This window comes from Gopherus flavomarginatus, chromosome 3 (assembly GCF_025201925.1).
Source record: "Gopherus flavomarginatus isolate rGopFla2 chromosome 3, rGopFla2.mat.asm, whole genome shotgun sequence".
In the NCBI taxonomy this organism is placed as follows: domain Eukaryota; kingdom Metazoa; phylum Chordata; order Testudines; family Testudinidae; genus Gopherus; species Gopherus flavomarginatus.
The window spans coordinates 204,327,689-204,349,482 of NC_066619.1; the positions used below are offsets into that span (position 1 = coordinate 204,327,689).

The following is a 21,794-nucleotide window of genomic DNA, read 5'->3' on the forward strand; positions in this document are numbered from 1 at the left end:
GAAGGTGTTTGGAGGAGGCCATAGGGAAGTAGCCCAGGGAGTTGTAGCTGTCATGCAGCTGTTACAGGAGGCATTATAGACAGGTACAATCCACAGGGCCCTGGCCTGGAACCCGGAGTAGAGGGCGGGCCTGGGTTCCCTCCAAACCTTGCAACTCCTGATCAGGCACAGGAGGAGTTGACCCAGACTGTGGGTTCCATCAGAGGGGAAGATCGCTGAGGTGAGCAAATCCGCCAGTAAGCGCAGGGCCCACCAAGGTAGAGGAGGAACTTTATCACAATACGTACAATGTTAATTATTCTTAATTATCTGCTATCAGTGCACATTGATGAAAGAATAAACTCTTTATCTATAGATTAGGCTAAAAGTCCATATTTATTTTGGATCATATAGGACCTAATTAAAAAAAAGAAAATATGTCCAGGCCTAATATAATTAATATAATTAACTGCAGTCATCTGCAAAAAGTTGTGGAAAATTGATTTTTCATGGCACCCTTACAATTATATGGGTTTCCATAGTGCAGAAGACAGACATAATAATTATTCAGTCAAGCTCATAATGGTTTTGCAAAAGCCGTAACTGTGTAAAAAAGATACTACTGAACTGACTTCATTTGTGTTTGAAAGATAATTCAGGATGAAATCTTCATTAGTGAAAGACCAATAGAGGAATTCATTTTTTTCCATTATCCCTTTTAAAGTTTAATGAGTTTTCTTTCAAATAGTGGTCTAAGTGGCACTAATGGATAGCCAGTTAAATTCCTAAATGAAACTCTTTCATTCATACTATTCCAAAGATTAATTAACAATAACCTGAATATTAAGAGTAAAGTGATTCTTTTCATATACAAACCTGTAACATTAAGGGATTGACTCTCTATCGAAGGAAACTCCATTAGGGGAACCTTGTGGAGGGCAGATCTGATTTTTAACAGGCTCTTCCTGTTCATTTCTGCTAAAAAAAAGAAATGTTGGCATAATATGAGCCAGAGATTTTTACATCATATTGCTCTATCTGGGTTTCACTGTGCAGGGGGATATTTTAGCCCGTAGTTTGTGCAGTGCATTGAGATCTATTGGGATAAAAAGTGCTAGAAACACATCAGTTATTACAAATGAAATGCTTACAAAAGCCTTTTCTAAATAGCATTCCTTTCAGTCAACTTGTGTAAAGGAAGCAAAATAATACTGGCTTTGTATTCTTTATCGTATTTTTAGTATTTGGCGTAGTAACATGCAGCTTGTAAATTTGTTACAGTTGACTGTATCTCCTAGGATTATCTTATTTTGAAAGCCTACATTAAACATTCTCATCTCCAGTCCATAGACCTGGGAAGCAACTCTGAGTTCTGAAATCTATAAATACACCTATTTACTTTACACAGAAAGTCAGTTTCCTGGACAGATTCCCATTTTATTTAATCTTGTGGCTCACGTAATTTATGTTTTTTTCCCAACTGAATGTTTAACATATCTTCAGACCATCTAGAATACATACAGGTCTTTGGTTTTTTAGGTAGATCAATACTTTTAATATGTCTTAACAATGTGCCCCAGTGAATCATCTGAAAGGAAGATGATTAGTGTAAAAAATGTACAGATTATCTCTAAGGTAATACATCAGTCAGTAATTGTATCATTTAAATGTTAAAGAATGCATTTGGTATAAAACAAAGGTCCTGATTCTAGTTATGCCAGTTTTAGTTTTACACGTGTATAATTCCATTGTTACTCACTCTTGATTTATTCCATGGTCAGTGAAATAAGAATATGCCCGATATCTAAGTGCATTATTATATCATTAAGGTTATTTTGTCTTGTGTAGTCAGCCTGATGAGCATTTTTTACATCCTTGGAAATTTCTTCCCAGCATCCATGGAAAACCAGGAACAGTAAAGCACAATAGTGGCAAAAATCTCAACAGAAACAATACCTACTGTGCAAAAACTTCTAGGAGTGATTTTGGAAATGTTGTTCTATGTGAGGTGTTTAAGGTGATGTACACAGTGTATGCTCTCAGGACCACAGTCTAGATAGGAAGAGAGACAGCTGAGCTTTCAGTTTATGAGATGATCTGTAAAGGGGAGGTCAGAGGCTTCTAAACAATAATTTAATTGTTCAAGGTTGTATAATACATGTCATGTCACGGGGAAGCCTGCCCAGCTTCAGAAAACAAAATATTTATTTCTAGCAGATAGTACCACCATTTCTTCTAAATATATTGATAATATTTTATAATTTAGCTGAAAGCAAAATATAAGTAACTATTCTCTAAAGAAGGTTTTTTGATCAAAGAAAGGTTTTATTTTTATTTTTAACTTCATGATAGGACACTGTTGGATGGCAAGTACAGAAATCAAAGGGATAAAAGGGTATCCAGCAGAAGCAACTCTTCACTTGACTATAATTTACTCTTTTACCTTTGAATTCAGCAGATCCACAGCAAAAAATACATTAAAAATCCACCTTGTGTATGAAATACAGAATGTGTAAGAGACACATATATAAAAACCAATGTAGGATGAGATCTTGACAGGCTAAGTTACTTCTAAGGTCTCTCATGGATGGCAAACTGCTCCTTTCCCCCAGCCAAAAGAAAACAAATAATACCTTTATTTTTTCAGGATCATAAAACTTCACGCTAATAGCAACTTTCTTGCCATGCATGCTAATTAAGATCTCCTGTAGCAAAAATGAATTTGTTCTAGGTCATGTCTCATTGTGCTTTGTAAACCTATTTCACTCTACAAGTGAAATAAAAATACATAAAATCAGTAATTTTTTTTTAAATTCCATAATGGAAATTCTCTTTTTTTAAACAGTTTTTGTCCAAATGTTAAGTCTGCATCCCTCTTTGTAATTATTAACCTTGACAATGAATCTAATAATGGGAATATGTTTTCAAACACAAAACTAAAAATTTTCAAAGGATCCGTGGTGCATGTTCAGAGGCACCTGGAGACACTAGTTTTTCTGTGCTGCTGGAATGACAACACTTTCCAAATGGCATGAAGGACCCGTAATTTTCTTCTCTCTTTCCCTCTAGATCAATTTGAAGCAAGGCTCATCTAGGGCTTGATACTGCATCATTCTAATCACTGGAAACTTTTCCATTGACTTAAATGGGATCACAGTCAAGCCTTATATGAGTCCCCTGCCAGCTCTACTATCGCCTATAGTACAGTAGGCAAGTTATTTTTTCTCCCTATTGCATACTGGGCTGACCTTTCCCTGTTCAGATTGACCTGGATGATTTATGGGGGATGGAGGGAAGGGGTTGTGGGGAAGGCACTAATGAACCTCAGAAGACCGTAAGTCTGAGTCTCTGTTTCCCCACAATTTGTCTAGCCTTTTACACAAGTGCAAAATGAGTGTAAAGTAGGTATTAACCGCTGGTTATCTGATCTGGTAACATTTTGTAATGGTGTAAATTGCTATCCAAGTTCAGAGCAATAATAAATTAGGCCTGATGTGCCTATCTTGGGGGTCAGTTTGGGCAAGAAGTGAGAGTGTCTGTCTACTGGAGTTTTTGAAGTTTAGTACGTTCTCCTAGTTAGGAATGAAGTCCACCCTTCTTTTGTTTTTAGAAATGTAAAGGTGACCTAAATCGTAAATCACGTTGCTGTTATTTTTCTGTTTGGCTTGGAAGCTGTTTTCAAAGAAAAGCACATATAAAAGTTTGCTACTATAATGCCACTAACTTGCTAAGAAATCAGCCACAGCTGCACTTGTGAGTTCGCCAGATATTGTTTCTACTGGCTGGTTTCCAGCCAGTCTCTTAAGAAATCACCACATGTTTACGACTGCTAATACCTCTGTGGTCAGATCCTACAATTTGCATAACATTTCCAAGTTATCACTGTTATACTAACTATTGTTAACAATTAGTGCTGGTCAAAAATGGGGATAAATATTTCAGAAAAATTATTGAAGGAGAGTGTTGCCCATTTTTCATTCAATCTTGAATCTTCTGAATTTTCTATCCAGCTTTTCCCATGATCTTTGCCCAGAACTTCGGTAGAGGTCGATTGAAAGCTCATGGGTGGAACTAGGGTACCACATAAAACCTTAAACTGCTTTGAATTTCCTGGCTGACTATACAACATTCTATGAAGGTGGCCTGATGTGAACATGCCCTTTAACAGAATCCTTTTGAGATTTTGCTATTTGTCTGCTTAGTTTGAAATCAAATTATTTATTATTCCATAGCACCTAGTGGCTTCAGCTAGGATCAGGGACCCACTGTACTAGGCACTGGACAAACACAGTGAAAGACAGTTCCTGGTCTGTATAGCATAATCTAAATATACAAGATAGACAAAGGGAAAGACAGTGGTACCCAACCTATTTATCATTCTGGGCCGCATATGCAGAGCTCTCTACATGTTATATGGGCCACATCCACACAATGTATATATACCACCTGTATGGCCCTGAGGATGTCACATGGGACACAGCTGTGTGCTGATTGGGCCTCAAGTGGGCTATGGATTGAGAACCACTGGGATAAGAGGAGAACCACAGACCCAGAAGGAGGTAAAGCAGCTTGCATAAGGTCACACAGCAGGTCAGTGGCAAAGGTAGAAATAGAACCCAGGCCTCCAGGCTCCTGATTCAGAGGTTTGTACAGTACATCATATTGCCCTATATCCTAGATCATATTGCCTGACTTCAAGTATTATGTATCCTGGTTTCCAAACAGTATAGTAAAATTTCTCAATGTTACAGTTGAATAAGGTGTGACTTTTCAATTGGTAATATTAAAAATGTGAGTGATTTGGTGGCTCAGGGGACGGGTAATTGGATGAAGAGGGTGTGGCCCTTAGATAATCGTTTGTCTTGGTCAATTATGATAGACAGTCTTTATCATCTTTTTGCTCTTCACTGGCTCATGTGCATAAGCTAGTGGTTTCATCCCAATCCTAGTGGACTGAGGTTCATGTGAAAATTGGCATTGCTTGTACTGTGCTTGTTATACTATTAGAGCCATTAATCTACCCATTTTTACAATCATTAAATTATTATTGTTTAAAAACAGATTGATGTACTTAAAAGTGAAGGAAAGCTGTAATACTGAGGTCATGTTTTAAAGTGTATGGCATAGGTTAGATTAGTAAAGGGTATGCAGTATGTGAATATTGAAGTAGTAGCCAAATATGTTGCAGCAGTATTGAAACTATGTACCCCTAAGTAAACTTATTAGATAACCTACATTGCTACAAATTTGTAGGCAGAAAGGCCTCCACAAATATACAAGCGGCACCATTACACTGTCTGCCATTTGAAAACAGTTACTAATTCTAGCAGCATTTTCCCATTACATGTACAGGGAATATCCCTTAAGCCAATAAAACATTACAAAACAGGAACAACTATTAAGCGTTCACACTATATAATCACTACAAAGATTATACTGCTGTAGGATCACCAAAGGAATCTGGCTATGTTATAAAGGGTTTCCAGGGCTTGATCCAAAACCCACTGAAGCCAGTGGAGAGATTCCTACTGACTTCAATGGACTCTGAATTAGGCTCGCAGTGATTGAGTCCAATCCTCCTCATGTGAATAAGGGCTTTTAAGAATAGTCTTAAGAAAAGTTGCCAATGTTTTGCCACAGGTCAGATGTTATAATGATTCATCATGTGAGTTTCTCCATGCAAAGAGCCCAGTTCTGTGAAGTGCTCTGCCTTTTGCAGGGGCAGGTCTTATATTTGGCAGACAAGGATTCTCAGGGACAAATGGTGGTGTGAAAAATTTCCAGCAATCTAATTTGCCCAATGTGGAGTTACCAGAACCATATATTAAATACAGTCACAGGGTGACTGGTATCTTTAAAGGGAGACGGGCCCACCTTGCTCGTGAAATAGCTAACTCCTCTCTCCAAGTGGGGACAATGAGGAAGGCCAGGTGACCCAGTCAGGCCTGTGGTGGATAAGGAAGACGCCGGGAGAGAAAGAGAAGGTGCTACAGGTGGGTGCTGGCAGATGGTTGCAGACATTGCAAAGTAAGGTTGCTCCTGCGGGGCCCTGAGTCAGTAGAGAAGAGGGCACCAGTGGGGAAACAGGTCTGTGGAGAAGGCCAAACTCCAAGCAAGAAGTGATGGGAGAGCAGGAAGATAGACCCCTAGAGAGGAGGGGCTTTGCCCAACTTGGGACTGCAGTGAAAGAAAGAAACTTTAAAGAGAGGGATAGTCCCTTAGGAAGGAGTGACTGGGTCCAGTTGAATCTAGGGTGAAGGCTGTAGACAGGCCATCTCAGAGCTTTTGAGGCCCCTAACCAAAATAAAAATAAAAAATGACAACACATGAAAACAAAATAAGGCACCAAAAAAGAGTGAGATATAATTTGAATATTTTTTTATTTAACATATGCTTTTCTAGCCTTTTTCTGAGCAAATACACTAATTACTGAGGAAAAATCTAGCTTTCGTGCAATGTCACAGTTGATATTAAGCATGGTGAGCCCATTCAAAAGCTCTCGTCCCAGAGTTCTTTACCTGCTTCAACACGTTGAAGATGCGTTCACCTGAAGCCACTGATGCAGGCAAACTGACAAAAATACGCAATACAATTGTGATATTAGGAAACATCCCAGAGGATCCAAGTTCGAGTATTTCTTGAAGCAATTTCTTTGGCTTGAAATCCAATTTAAAGTTCAAGGAATATGTTTGTTTGAGGAAGATGACCTCGTCACTGAGATCTTTTGAGATTTCTTTTTTGTACTATTGCTGAAATTGTTCAGCTGCAGAAAGTAGATCTTCATTACTCAGTCTGTTGAACTGCCAAAGAAACCCCAAAAGGGTACAAATTAGTTGCAGTGACTCAGATCAATGTGTAAGACCTGATTAAATAGAGTCAATGATGACAAGTAAGACATTGACACTATAATGGTGCTCGGCATCGGATTCAGTAGGTAAGTTGCGATTGGTGGAGAACTCAGATGAAATGCCAGTATTCTGTGCTACTAATTTGGACTCAGGATTGCATCCCAAGTCTGTTTAATGTCATTGATAAGACTTTCAATGTTATCCCTCTCAACGTCAAGTGTAGTATTGCATGCTTCAATTACCAGATTAGTTTGGTGGATCATTGTAAGTAGCTTCATCCACAAAGATGACATCAGAATGCATTCAAATTTGGACATGTGCTTCTGAATAGACTGAAGTTTAGTTTGAGCCAGTGCAGTGAGATTGAGAGATTCAAGCTCATTTAAAGCCTTTCTCATTGAATTCAAATGCTGTGCAACTGGTTAAACACCATCAATCCATGCAGACCATCTGGTTTTGGACATCCCGTGCAGTGAAATAGGAAGATATTGCTTCAGAATTTCCCACCTTTGTGGACTGCAATTGAAGAGATTGTACATTTGCTGAACAGTTCCAAAGTAAGTAATTGCCTCCTTGCGTGATTCAGCACGGTCAATACCTACAAGGTTTAGTGCGTGGTTCCCACAGCAGGAGAAGATACAGTTTGAATTATGCTGAAGCAGAACTGCTTGTACACCTTTGTACTTCCCAGTCTTATTAGATCCACTGTCATAGGTTTGACCAATGCAGACTTGAAAATCTAACTTAAAACCTTCTAGAATTGCTAGTACTCGAGCAGCAATTTATTTTCCAGCTTTTCTCATGAAATTATCAAACAAAATAAACTTTTCTTCAGCTGAAAAGTTTGAGCTGTCTACAATCTTAACTTATTGAATAACCTTAATAGTTTGTTCCTTGTGAGAATAATCAGGAGTGGCATGAACAATTATTGAAAAATACTTGGCATTTTGAATCACATCCAGAATTGTTTGTACAAATGACCCACATAGCTCAATAAACTCATTTTGTATGTGTGTGGAGAGATAATGGACTTGCATGCACTTTTGACTCTCTTGCAATCCTCAAACATGTTTAATGTGCTGTGATAAAAGTGGGTCATATTTGCTGAGCTCAACTATGGCTAGAAAGTTTCCATTTGCACGATCACCAGTACATTGACTGAACCAAAGAGAGCCAATCCCCACTTGGAAAGAAAAAGGATTTCCAGTTATTAATTTCTGTAGTGAGTTCAGTCAGGAGTAAATTCTCAACTGAACTTTCAGCTGATGCTGCCCTACTGGCTGATTTCCATGCAACATAGTTTTCTTTGTGTGACATTGAACTCTCATGTGATGGTATTCGGTCTTTCAACTTCCTCCAACCTCTGATGCTCCATCCTGATCAGAGAGAACTGATGCATTTGCAGCACTTTTGTTCAAAATGAAGCAGGGCGCTGTAATAACCTTAGTCCCAGATTTGGACCTTAGCGTCCAAAATATGGGGGTTAGCATGAAAACCTCCAAGCTTAGTTACCAGCTTGGACCTGGTACCTGCTGCCACCACCCAAAAAATTAGAGTGTTTTGGGGCACTCTGGTCCCCCTGAAAAACCTTCCCTGGGGACCCCAAGACCCAAATCCCTTGAGTCTCACAACAAAGGGAAATAATCCTTTTTCCCTTCCCCCCTCCAGGTGCTCCTGGAGAGATACACAGACACAAGCTCTGTGAACCCAAACAGAGTGAATCTCCCTCTCTGTTCCCAATCCTGGAAACAAAAAGTACTTTCCTATTCCCCCAGAGGGAATGCAAGGTCAGGCTAGCAATCCAACACACAAATCTCCCCTTGATTTCTTCCTCCCACCAATTCCCTGGTGAGTACAGACTCAATTTTCCTGAAGTAAAGAAAAACTCCAACAGGTCTTAAAAGAAAGCTTTATATAAAAAGAAAGAAAAATAAGTACAAATGTTCTCTCTGTATTAGATGATACAACACAGGGTCAATTGCTTAAAAGAATATTGAATAAACAGCCTTATTCCAAAAGAATACAAATCAAAGCACTCCAGCACTTATATTCATGCAAATACCAAAGAAAAGAAACCATATAACTTACTATCTGATCTCTTTGTCCTTACACTTAGAAACAGAAGACTAGAAAGTAGAACTACTTCTCCAAAGCTCAGAGAAAGCAGGCAGGCAGACAAAGACTTTAGACACTCAATTCCCTCCACCCAAAGTTGAAAAAATCCGGTTTCCTGATTGGTCTTCTGGTCAGGTGCTTCAGGTGAAAGAGACATTAACCCTTAGCTATCTGTTTATGACACGCCCCCCAAATTGCAGACAGTGGGGAAGCTCACTGGCGGCGATTTCCTTCTAGAACTTGAAAATAAACAGATTAATACAACACATACACCTTTACATATACTCCTAAGTATATAACTAACAGACTTCTACATTTTAAGAACACTTTTTAACTACTGAATTCTGGGAAACTCTCACGGGAGAGTGCATCAGCAACTTTATTAGAAGCTCCTGTGATGTGTTGAATTTCAAAATCAAAATCTTGGAGAGCTAAACTCCAACGAAGAAGTTTCTTGTTGTTCCCCTTGGCAGTATGAAGCCACTTTAGTGCAGCATGGTCAGTTTGTAGTTGGAACCGCCGTCCCCAAACATATGGGCTTAGCTTTTCCAGGGCGTACACAATGGCATAGCATTCCTTTTCACTGACTGACCAGTGACTTTCCCTCTCAGACAGTTTCTTGCTGAGAAACACGACAGGATGGAAGTTGTGATCTGTTGCTTCCTGCATGAGCACCGCTCCTATACCACGCTCAGATGCATCCGTGGTTACTAGGAATGGCTTGTCAAAATCCGGGGCCCTGAGCACAGGGTCAGACATGGGCGTTGCCTTAAGTTGGGTAAAGGCCTTTTGACACTCATCAGTCCACTTAACTGCATTTGGCTGGGTCTTTTTGGTCAGGTCGGTCAGTGGGGCAGCGATTTGGCTGTAGTGTGGTACAAATCGCCTGTAGTATCCGGCCAAGCCTAAGAAGGATTGGACCTGCTTCTTTGACTTTGGGACAGGCCACTTTTGGATAGCATCCACCTTGGCCTGTAGGGGGTTTATGGTTCCTCGACCCACCTGGTGCCCCAGGTACGTCACTCTGTTTTGGCCTATTTGACACTTTTTGGCCTTAACAGTTAGTCCTGCCTGCCTGATGCGCTCAAAGACCTTTTCCAGGTGTAGTAGGTGTTCGGGCCAGGAGTCTGAAAAAATGGCCACATCATCGAGGTAGGCAACTGCAAATTCTCCCAGTCCAGCTAGTAGACCATCTACCAGCCTCTGGAAGGTGGCGGGTGCATTTCGAAGGCCGAAAGGAAGGACATTGAATTCATACACCCCCGCATGGGTGACGAATGCTGACCTCTCCTTGGCAGGTTCATCTAGCGGTACTTGCCAGTACCCCTTGGTTAAGTCTATTGTAGAGATGAACTGGGCACGTCCCAACTTTTCCAATAGCTCATCGGTACGTGGCATTGGATAGTTGTCCGGACGAGTTACAGCATTTAGCTTACGGTAGTCCACGCAAAAGCGTATTTCCCCATCTGGTTTGGGTACCAGAACCACTGGAGATGCCCATGCACTGGTAGATGAGCGGATTATACCCATCTGTAGCATGTTCTGGATCTCCCGTTCTATAGCAGCTTGGGCATGAGGAGACACTCGGTAGGGTGGGGTTCTGATTGGGTGAGCATTACCTGTATCAATGGAGTGGTATGCCCATTCAGTCCGTCCTGGGGTGGCTGAGAACAATGGGGCGAAGCTAGTGCACAGCTCCTTGATTTGTTGCCGCTGCAGACGTTCCAGGGTGGTTGAGAGGTTCACCTCTTCCACGCCACCGTCTTTTTTCCCGTCGTAGTAGACACCGTCAGGCCACTCAGCATCATCTCCCTGGACTGTAAACTGACAAACCTGTAAGTCTCTGGAATAGAAAGGCTTGAGAGAATTAACATGGTACACTTTAGGCTTTAGTGAGGAAATGGGAAATGCTATGAGGTAGTTTACAGCTCCCAGGCACTCTTGGACCGTGAATGGCCCTTCCCATGATGCTTCCATCTTATGGGCCTGTTGCGCCTTCAAGACTATAACCTGGTCTCCTACCTTGAAGGAACGTTCTCTGGCATGTCTGTCATACCAGGCCTTTTGCTCTTCTTGAGCATCCTTTAGGTTCTCTCTAGCAAGGGCTAAAGAGTGTCGGAGGGTGCTTTGTAGGTTGCTTACAAAGTCCAGAATGTTAGTTCCTGGAGAAGGCGTAAACCCCTCCCATTGCTGCTTCACCAACTGTAATGGCCCCTTAACCTCGTGACCATACACAAGTTCAAATGGTGAAAACCCTAAACTGGGATGTGGTACAGCCCTGTAGGCAAACAGCAACTGCTGCAACACTAGGTCCCAATTATTGGAGAATTCGTTGATGAATTTTCGTATCATGGCCCCCAAAGTTCCATTGAACCTTTCAACCAGGCCATTGGTTTGATGGTGGTACGGGGTGGCAACCAAGTGATTCACCCCATGAGTTTCCCACAGTTTTTCCATGGTCCCTGCCAGGAAATTAGACCCTGAATCTGTAAGGATGTCAGAGGGCCAACCTACCCTGGCAAAGATGTCTGTTAGGGCCAGGCACACAGTGTTAGCCCTGGTGTTGCCTAGAGCGACTGCTTCTGGCCATCGGGTAGCAAAGTCCACTAAAGTCAGTACGTACTGCTTTCCTCTGGGCGTCTTTTTTGGGAAAGGACCCAGAATATCCACAGCTACTCGCTGAAATGGGACCTCAATTATGGGGAGTGGCTGGAGAGGGGCCTTGACCTGGTCTTGAGGCTTTCCCACTCTTTGGCATACCTCACAAGACCGGACATACTTGGCAACGTCCTTGCCCATCCCCTCCCAGTGGAAGGACTTCCCCAACCGGTCCTTGGGTCGGTTCACCCCAGCATGGCCACTGGGATGATCATGGGCTAAGCTTAAGAGCTTCCCCCGGTACTTAGTTGGAACCACCAACTGTTTTTGTGGCTGCCATTCTTCCCGGTGTCCACCAGAAAGAATTTCCTTGTATAAAAGTCCTTGGTCTATAACAAACCGGGATCGATTAGAAGAGCTGAGAGGCGGTGGGGTGCTCCGTGCCGCCGCCCAAGCTTTCTGAAGGCTGTCATCCGCTTCCTGCTCAGTCTGGAACTGTTCCCTTGAGGCTGGGGTCACCAGTTCTTCCTCAGACTGTGGACTTGGGCTTGGTCCCTCTGGAAGCGATGTAGGTGACGGGGTTGTTTCCGTTGCTGGTGAACCGCTCTCTGCTGGTGCACCTGAGGGTATTTTAGGCTCTGGCTGAGCCTTTTGGGTATGGTTGTCTTTTGCTTCTGCCAGTTCTGGCTCGCTGGCGCCCTCTGGCGTTGAGTTTGAAGATGTGGTTGCACTTGCTGGTGCTGGTTGCTGTTCCAGTTCCGGGCCTGGGACTGGAGGTGCTGTGGCTGTTTCAGTGGTAGGCATGGAATCCGGGTCCACTACCTCTGTCTGGGTCTCTGGTAACACAGACGGGGCCTCTGTGGACGGCTCAGGAACAGGAATGGGTCTGGAAGCTTGCCTGGTTTGGCTACGTGTAACCATTCCCACTCTCTTGGCCCGCCTCACCTGGTTGGCCAAGTCTTCCCCCAGTAGCATGGGGATAGGATAATTGTCATAGACTGCAAAAGTCCACATTCCTGACCAGCCTTTGTACTGGACAGGCAGTTGAGCTGTAGGCAAGTCTACAGCTTGTGACATGAAGGGGTAAATTGTAACTTTGGCCTTTGGGTTGATGAATTTGGGGTCAACGAAGGATTGGTGGATAGCTGACACTTGTGCCCCCGTGTCTCTCCACGCAGTAACCTTCTTTCCGCCCACTCTCAAATTTTCCCTTCGCTCCAAGGGTATTTGAGAGGCATCCGGGCCTGGGGATCTTTGGTGTGATGGTGGTGTAATGAATTGCACTCGCATGGTGTTCTTGGGACAGTTGGCCTTGATATGTCCCAGTTCATTACACTTAAAGCATCTTCCATCTGATGGGTCACTGGGCCGAGGTGAGTTACTGGAGACTGGTGAGGTTGAAGGGTAGGGTATCTGTGGCTTTACTTGGGTGGTATGTGGGGTCTTTGGCTGTCCTCGGTTGTAGGGTTTATGGTCTGTGTGCCCCCTGGGGTAATCGTTCCCCTTGACAGTAGCTTTCTTGCTTTCTGCCAGTTCCATCCATTTGGCTCCAATCTCCCCCGCCTCAGCGATATTCTTGGGGTTTCCATCTTGTATGTACCGCGTGATGTCTTCAGGAACACCATCCAAGAACTGCTCCATTTGTATGAGGAGGTTCAGTTCTTCCAAGGTTTGAATGTTGTTTCCTGTTAGCCAGGCCTCATAGTTTTTTGCAATGTAGTAGGCGTGTTTGGGAAATGACTCCTCTGGTTTCCACTTTTGGTTTCTGAAACGCCGACGGGCATGATCTGGGGTTATCCCCATCCTGTATCTGGCCTTGGTTAGAAAAAGTTTATAGTCATTCATTTGGTGCTTAGGCATTTCAGCTGCCACCTCTGCTAAAGGTCCACTGAGCTGTGACCTCAATTCTACCATGTACTGGTCTTCGGGAATGCTGTACCCAAGACAGGCTCTTTCAAAATTTTCCAAGAAGGCCTCGGTGTCATCACCTGCCTTGTAGGTGGGAAATTTCCTGTGCTGTGGAGCAATAATGGGCGCCGGGTTGTTAGGGTTGGCTGGAGTCTGTTGCTTAGCCTTTTCTAATTCCATGGCCTGTTGGTGGGCTTCCCTTTGGAGTTCTATCCGTCTCCTGTGGGCTGCCTCTTCTTCTGCTTGCTTCCTTCTATGGGCCACCTCTTCTTCTTCTATTTTTCTTTTGTGTGCTGCCTCTTTGATTTGTTCTTCTCTTTCTTTCATCTCCATTTGTCGCCTGTGTTCAGCTTCTTTGAATTGCTCTTCGGCCTTAATTTTTGCCTTAGAAGTCATGGTTCCTGTTTTCTTGTGTTGGGGTGCCCTCCGGTGTTTATCTTCTGAACTGCAGGTTCTGTTGCCTCCTGAAGTCTGCCTAGCAACAGTGCTTTTTTCCTTTTCTCTCTCTAGCTAATGTTCAATGAAAGGAAACCAGAAAAACCACTTTATTTGCATTCATATAGTGCTGGTATGACTCTCAATGGGAGTGCTATTGTGTGACAAAAGACTGTTAATAGTCCTTAACGACTTCTGCTTAACATGCAAGCCACAAACTGCCAGAGAGAGCAGAAAAAAAAATTTCTCTCTGGTTCCCTTTTAAAACCAAACTGTTTCTCTCTGCCAAAAAGCCCTTAGCAGAGAAACGAAAAATATAATATTTCTACTGGCTTCTGGATTCTGTCTATCTCCCACCAGCTGCCGCCATGTAATAACCTTAGTCCCAGATTTGGACCTTAGCGTCCAAAATATGGGGGTTAGCATGAAAACCTCCAAGCTTAGTTACCAGCTTGGACCTGGTACCTGCTGCCACCACCCAAAAAATTAGAGTGTTTTGGGGCACTCTGGTCCCCCTGAAAAACCTTCCCTGGGGACCCCAAGACCCAAATCCCTTGAGTCTCACAACAAAGGGAAATAATCCTTTTTCCCTTCCCCCCTCCAGGTGCTCCTGGAGAGATACACAGACACAAGCTCTGTGAACCCAAACAGAGTGAATCTCCCTCTCTGTTCCCAATCCTGGAAACAAAAAGTACTTTCCTATTCCCCCAGAGGGAATGCAAGGTCAGGCTAGCAATCCAACACACAAATCTCCCCTTGATTTCTTCCTCCCACCAATTCCCTGGTGAGTACAGACTCAATTTTCCTGAAGTAAAGAAAAACTCCAACAGGTCTTAAAAGAAAGCTTTATATAAAAAGAAAGAAAAATAAGTACAAATGTTCTCTCTGTATTAGATGATACAACACAGGGTCAATTGCTTAAAAGAATATTGAATAAACAGCCTTATTCCAAAAGAATACAAATCAAAGCACTCCAGCACTTATATTCATGCAAATACCAAAGAAAAGAAACCATATAACTTACTATCTGATCTCTTTGTCCTTACACTTAGAAACAGAAGACTAGAAAGTAGAACTACTTCTCCAAAGCTCAGAGAAAGCAGGCAGGCAGACAAAGACTTTAGACACTCAATTCCCTCCACCCAAAGTTGAAAAAATCCGGTTTCCTGATTGGTCTTCTGGTCAGGTGCTTCAGGTGAAAGAGACATTAACCCTTAGCTATCTGTTTATGACAGGCGCACAGTACAGAGATTGTTTTTCCATACTCCAGCATAACCAGTCTCTTGTGTAGGTGTCACCATTTGGAAGAGCTTTTGTCAGAAGACAAGTAGAGAAAGCATGATTATCAGCATCTCATGGAAAGTTACTTGGAATTTCAAACCAACGAATTTGAAGAAAGCAGCATTGCTCTTGTCAATAATTCCAATGTCAGTCACAGTCAAACCTGCAGTACTCATGAATTGCTCTTGCTGCATAAGATCTACATCTTCCTGTTGCTGTTGATTTCTTGTTTCTTGATTGTACACAGGATCTTCTGCTGCATCTGTTACTGTTGGCACAGCCCCTTCTTGACTACTGTCCTCATGTTCAGGTACTGGCATTGAAATATTACCTGTTGCAGTTGCGGAGTTTTCATTATCTGTAGCATTGTTTCTTGGGTAAGGTGTGTTTTCCAGTGGTTTGAGAAATGAAGTTATTGGCTTTGAGCTCTTAGCTACTGCTTCACTGAGTTGTTTTCACTATCTCTTGCTTTCACCACTTTCAAATCCCCTCTTCATAGTGATCTATCTGGTCAATATGTAGCCTTTCCACACTCGAAATATTCTACTGTAAATAAGTGCTTATCTACACTTGAAATCTTCTACTGTAAACATGTATACAAATGCTGAGTGGTACACAAATGCTGAAAAGACTTAAAATAAAGTAATACTAATTAAGAACACAAAGTGAAAGTTATTATGCTTATCACTGAATCAAAACTCAAGCATGCAAGGATAACATAAAAGGTTGAGCTGAAGACAAAGGGATGACATATATATCGTAAAGAGAGACATGGATACAGACAGAGGGATAATGTCCAAAAATTTCAAACTTGTGTCCTAACAAAACTCACTGTACAAGACTGTCCTTGCAAATGTTCACCTTGAATCTGGGCCTATAAACTATGAAAGCCTATGATGGTGGCCAAGCTACCAAGCTAGGGCTCAACCAACCAACCGTCACCTCTTTTAGCTACCATATGAAGACAATAATGAGGAATTCTCACACATAAATAATGCCTTAGTCAACTAGACATAAAACTATAAAGACACTAAAATGTAACAATTCTCTACCTTTCAACACGCAGTTGATCCAGCACCGGCCACTAGTAGCTGATCTGAGAAGACACGTTCATCATGGTCTAATCTTGTGCCATCAGAACAATGTATTTTTATTAATATTTGTGAACATTTTTGACTCTTTAATATGACAAAATCTATATCTGTTAACAAAAAAATTGTCTTTTACCAAATTACATCTCTTATTTGCTTAAACTTGCAGCTCCGTGCTGAGAGAGTGTGTCACATTTTGGTCTGATAGGGATGCAAATAAACTTATCAAATGCCAAAAAATTAACAAGTGACTAAATTTGAGGCCCCATTTGAGCTTGAGGTCCAGGCTAAATGGCCCTCCTGACCCCCCACGTCCCCGATTGGCCCTAGGTGTAGGTTTGAGTTCTATTTTGAAAGACTGTGCAGGACTGAATAACTTTGAGCCCAGAAAGCTCTTCTGGCCAATATTGAATTGTGGTGGTGTCATTGCCTTGTCTAATTTTTCACCTCTTTGCAACACTCATCCACAAGGGGCAGTCCCTGTGCTCAGAAGTACTCAGGAATGTGACAGTGACTGGACCTATATATTAGTCCCTTCCTGGTCCAGCAAGGGCACCGATCTTAGATTCCTGTTTCCTCAGCCATCAACTCTCTTGGGCAGAGACTCATGTCTCTCTTCTTCCTGAATGGGGCTTTTCCAGATTGCACAGTTCTCTATCGATACGGTTAGTTTCCCAGCAAGTCAGACTGCCTAAGCAGGCTAGCATCTGCATTTTACATTCTAGGAAACCCACCTCACTTTCTTTGTTCCAGAAGTTCCTTCTTGTCTGGCACATTGTTTGAAATATAGTCCTTTGAAGCTCATATCATTTCCGAGGGTTTACGCTGACCATCATCTCCCCAGACTATCCCATAATAATTCATAAACTTTGTATTTATAATACAGTGGTCTCTAACACTATTTAAATTTAATTCAGTGAGATCTCTCAAAGATTGCAGGAAATTGCCACTTCTGTCACAGGCACCTTCTACTTCTCCATTTGCTTGAATACACCAGCAACTGTCTATCTGTAAATGTCTGAGTCCAACTTCCGAAGCCAGGAATTTCAAATACGTAGGAACTATAGGGCAGCCATTTAACATCCCAGAATGCCTCATTTAGTCTAGTTACTAGAGACCTTTCTGGGGAAAGCTTTGGGGATATATTTACGAAGCAAGGAAATATGCAGTATCATAAAATATGTGGAGTGTGGTGGTATCAATCCTTATCAGACACAGACACTAAAACTGTTTATAGATGGCTTTTACCACTTTCCCACAGCACAGTGTTCTCCCAGATTACAGTGACATTTTCAATGCATGGAATTAAGTTTTTACCAGCTTGTGTGAGAGTGTAATATTTTTAAGGATGTCTGTTTCATTTCCAAATGCATGTGTGTTCTACTTTATGCTTTGGCACACAAAGGACTAGAGGGCCTGAGGGAAAGCTTCAGAGTGTGTTGGAGATTTCATTTTCTGCTTTTCAGATCGGATCGGGAGTCTTTGAGATTTGCTATCCTGTGGCGTGGCCTGGCTGATCTGGCCTCACCTAGGGAATGAATGAGGGGACTGGGCAGCAGGCATTATTTTGCAATACAAGAGGAAGATGTTAAATGGACACTGCCAATTTAAACATGATACTTCTGCCTGCTTTTTAGAAAACCTCCTATTTGTTCAAATAACCCCTAAGACTAGTACAACTGATGGATGACAGAGAGCATATCTTTTTCTTTTTATCACTTTGTTTTGTTTTTTGCATTTGTCAGTCAATATTCCCTGTTTATGTCTGGCTCTTTGTCAGCCCTTATGGGAAGGTCCTGTAGAACTCAATAGAAAATGATAGCCTTTCAGCCATTTATCTGAACCATCCTATGGTATCCCTTCCATATAGAATACCATATAGGATGGTTTTAACCTCAGGTCTTCCACTGACTTATTGCATTGCTCTGAGCAAACCACTCAACTTGTTTGTCTTCCACAAAATGGACATCATAATATTTATTTATTGCACGTAGTGGTTGTGACAAATCAGTCATTAAAGTTTGTACAGATTCTTGGAAATGTAAAGCATTGTATATTGTAGCTGTTGCCCTGGGATAGGAAAATAAGGTTGAAGAAGAATAGAGGAAGGCAAGGATGAAAAAGAGGAAGATGGGTCAAAGACTTCCAGTGAATACTAACTTCAGATTGGCAAAGATGTCTGATGACTAACCAGAGTGTAAATTCAGAGTAACTTCTTTGAAGTCAATAGAAATACACAATTTGAGATCAGAATCAGACCCCACACACTTAAGCGACATATATGTCATCTAAGAATTTGGCGCCAAGGTTTTCACAGGAGTGCTTGTTCCTTAACAGATGAATATTTTAAAAATATTACAGTGTGGTTCCTGAAGAAGAATACATACTTCTCAGAGCTTTCTCCCCTTTAATAGAAATATTTCCATTCTCTTATGGCTGTCTAATGCAACTGTAATTTTTGATTGCTTGTTTAATTCCTATCTCTCATGTAAAGAATTAGCATTTTACATAATTTCATTTTTAAATAGATGAATGCCAATTCGAGGAACTTAGAGTCTAGGATGCAATCTAACATAATTTTGTTTTGATCAGAGGACCATCACTTTATGATGTTTTTTTAGAGAATTGGAGGATTTTATACAGTAGATCTTTACCATGCTTTATACTTTTTTTCAGCTAGTGGCCAGTGGAAACTAAGAGCACATAAAATAATTGGCTGATAAACAGTAAACTTGTCTCAGACTTACCTATGGTGCTGCTATCACCCCGCTATAACAGAAACCTTTCATTCTTACTAGGAATACTAGTAATTCATTCTTCCTAGTGGCTCCTTTTTGTTTGTGAACTACGAAGATAATGGCTCCAAACATGAGAAGATAAATGTCTCCTTATCTTAATCCATCGGACTCACATGATCTGTGCTGAGTCACTATTAGGATCTTCCTCATCATCAAAAGGGGATAGAGAATAAGACTGAGAATATATTATTGCCCTTATATAAATCTATGGTACACCCACATCTCAAATACTGTGTACAGATGTGGTCTCCTCACCTCAAAAAAGATATTCCACACTAGAAAAGGTTCAGAAAAGGGCAAGTAAAATGATTAGGGGTTTGGAGAGGGTCCCATATGAGGAAAGATTAAACAGGCTAGGACTCTTCAGCTTGGAAAAGAGGAGACTAAGGGGGGATTGTCAGTAACCTAGTCCCAGATTTGGACCTTAGCGTCCAAAATATGGGGGTTAGCATGAAAACCTCCAAGCTTAGTTACCAGCTTGGACCTGGTACTGCTGCCACCACCCAAAAAATTAGAGTGTTTTGGGGCACTCTGGTCCCCCCATAAACCTTCCCTGGGGACCCCAAGACCCAAATCCCTTGAGTCTCACAACAAAGGGAAATAAACCTTTTCCCTTCCCCCCCCTCCAGGTGTTCCTGGAGAGATACACAGAAGCAACCTCCGTGAATCTAAACAGAGGGATTCCACCCTCCCCGTTCCCAGCCTGGAGAACAGAATTACCCAGAGTCAATCTCTCTTCCCCCCTCACCCAGAGTGAATGCAAAGTCAGGCTAGTACATCTAACACACACAGGTTTTCCCCTGACTTCTTCCTCCCACCAATTCCCTGGTGAGCTGCAGACCCAATTCCCTGGAGTTCCTCACTAAAGAAAAACTCCAACAGGTCTTAAAAGAAAGCTTTATATAAAAAAGAAAGAAAAATACATACAAATGGTCTCTCTGTATTAAGGTGACAAATACAGGATCAATTGCTTAAAAGAAATATGAATAAACAGCCTTATTCAAAACAATACAATTTAAAGCACTCCAGCAACTATAGACATGTAAATACAAAACAAAAAACCAACTTTGTACTCACAACTTGGAAACAGAAGATTAGAAAGCAGGAAATAGAAAAATCCTTCTCTAGTTGAGAGAGATTCAGGCAGAAGACAAAGAACTCAGACACAAACTTCCCTCCACCCAGAGTTGAAAAAAGTCTGGTTTCCTGATTGGTCCTCTGGTCAGGTGTTTCAGGATACTTTTTTTTTTCAGGTGAAAGAGACATTAACCCTTAGCTATCTGTTTATGACAGGGATATGATAGAGGTATATAAAATCATGAGTGATGTGAAGAAAGTGGATAAGGAAAAGTTATTTACTTATTCCTATACTACAAGAACTGGGGGTCACCAAATGAAATTAATAGGCAGCAGGTTTAAAACAAATAAAAGGAAGTTCTTCTTCACGCAGCACACAGTCAACTTGTGGAACTCCTTACCTGAGGAGGTTGTGAAGGCTAGGACTATAGCAGTGTTTAAAGGAGAACTGGATAAATTCATGGTGGTTAAGTCAATTAATGGCTGTTAGCCAGGATGGGTAAGGAATGGTGTTCCTGGCCTCTGTTTGTCAGAGGATGGAGATGGATGGCAGGAGAGAGATCACTTGATCATTGCCTGTTAGGTTCACTCCCTCTGGGGCACCTGGCATTGGCCACTGTCGGTAGACAGATACTGGGCTAGATGGACCTTTGGTCTGACCCAGTACGGCCATTCTTATGTTCTTATTTTCTTCCTCATGCTTTCTTCTAATTCTGTTGTTTTTTCCTGAATAATTCTTTCCCTGGATTTTTTTTTCATCACTTTTGCTTTCCTTTGTTTTTCTGAAGTGCTATATAACACTTAGATCTGCATAGATGGAAGAATATTTTTCTTTTTAATAAAGTATGTGTGACCCGCCACACTTTAAGGTATTATTTTAATACCTTGAGAGATCATATTAGTTTTCTGAATTGAAATATAATCTAGTGGATAAATTAAAGCACACAAAGACTTATAAATACCCCTTCTTTTATCTCCATTCCTACAAGCGACACTGGTCTCTCTCAATAATCGCCACAGGCAAGCCCACATAAGGAGAATTAATCACTGTAAAAATAACTGTATTCAAAAAAGAAAGGGGGGGGGCATATGCAAAACATGAGAAATGTAAACCAAAGCCATCTGATGAAACACACTAGAACTTCAATAGCTGAAGACTGTATGTGCCCAGTTACAAGTCCACCTCATAAGAAAGCAGTGGCCAGTGATGATAAGCTAATATGGAGCCAGATTATGTCTGGCCCTTTTCACAGGTGCATAGGGGGTAAAGTGCAAGAAGTCCTTCCCCTGGTTTCCACACCCCATGTCAGGGCCAGAGACTGTAATTGTTCCAGCGCTTAGGGAGCACAAGGACTGCTCCTTCTTTGTTCTCATGAAGGTGCTTGTTTCCCAACGGTGGTGGGACCGTGACCATTTCACCCCTCTGCACCACTATGAGGATAGTGCAGCCGTGCAGATTGCTCAGGCATAGTGGGGAGCTCAGGGAGGGCAGAACAGCGAGAAGCATGAGAGTCTGCTATAGCTCTACTGCCCTTAAGACAAGGTTGTGCCTAAAAGGCACAGTTGACCCCACAGGGAGAACAAAATTTATTGTAGTGAAAAATCCTATTATCTTTCACCCAGAGAAAAGAAGCAGTCAGGTTAGACAGCTGGATGCTTATCAG

At 41.8% G+C, this 21,794-nt stretch overlaps 1 protein-coding gene across 4 annotated transcripts in view; it reads left to right on the forward strand.

Moving 5' to 3' along the window:
- Positions 1 to 21,794, forward strand: part of GUCY1B1 (guanylate cyclase 1 soluble subunit beta 1) — a 139,624-nt gene that overhangs the window by 89,482 nt on the left and 28,348 nt on the right. For 2 of the 4 annotated variants that reach the window (XM_050946449.1, XM_050946448.1), the window contains exon 3: positions 15,412 to 15,474. The exons of the other annotated variants lie outside the window; for them this stretch is intronic. In XM_050946449.1, coding sequence (XP_050802406.1) covers positions 15,412 to 15,474 — 63 coding nt within the window. The remainder of the gene's footprint in view (positions 1 to 15,411; positions 15,475 to 21,794) is intronic. 4 annotated transcript variants of the gene reach the window in all.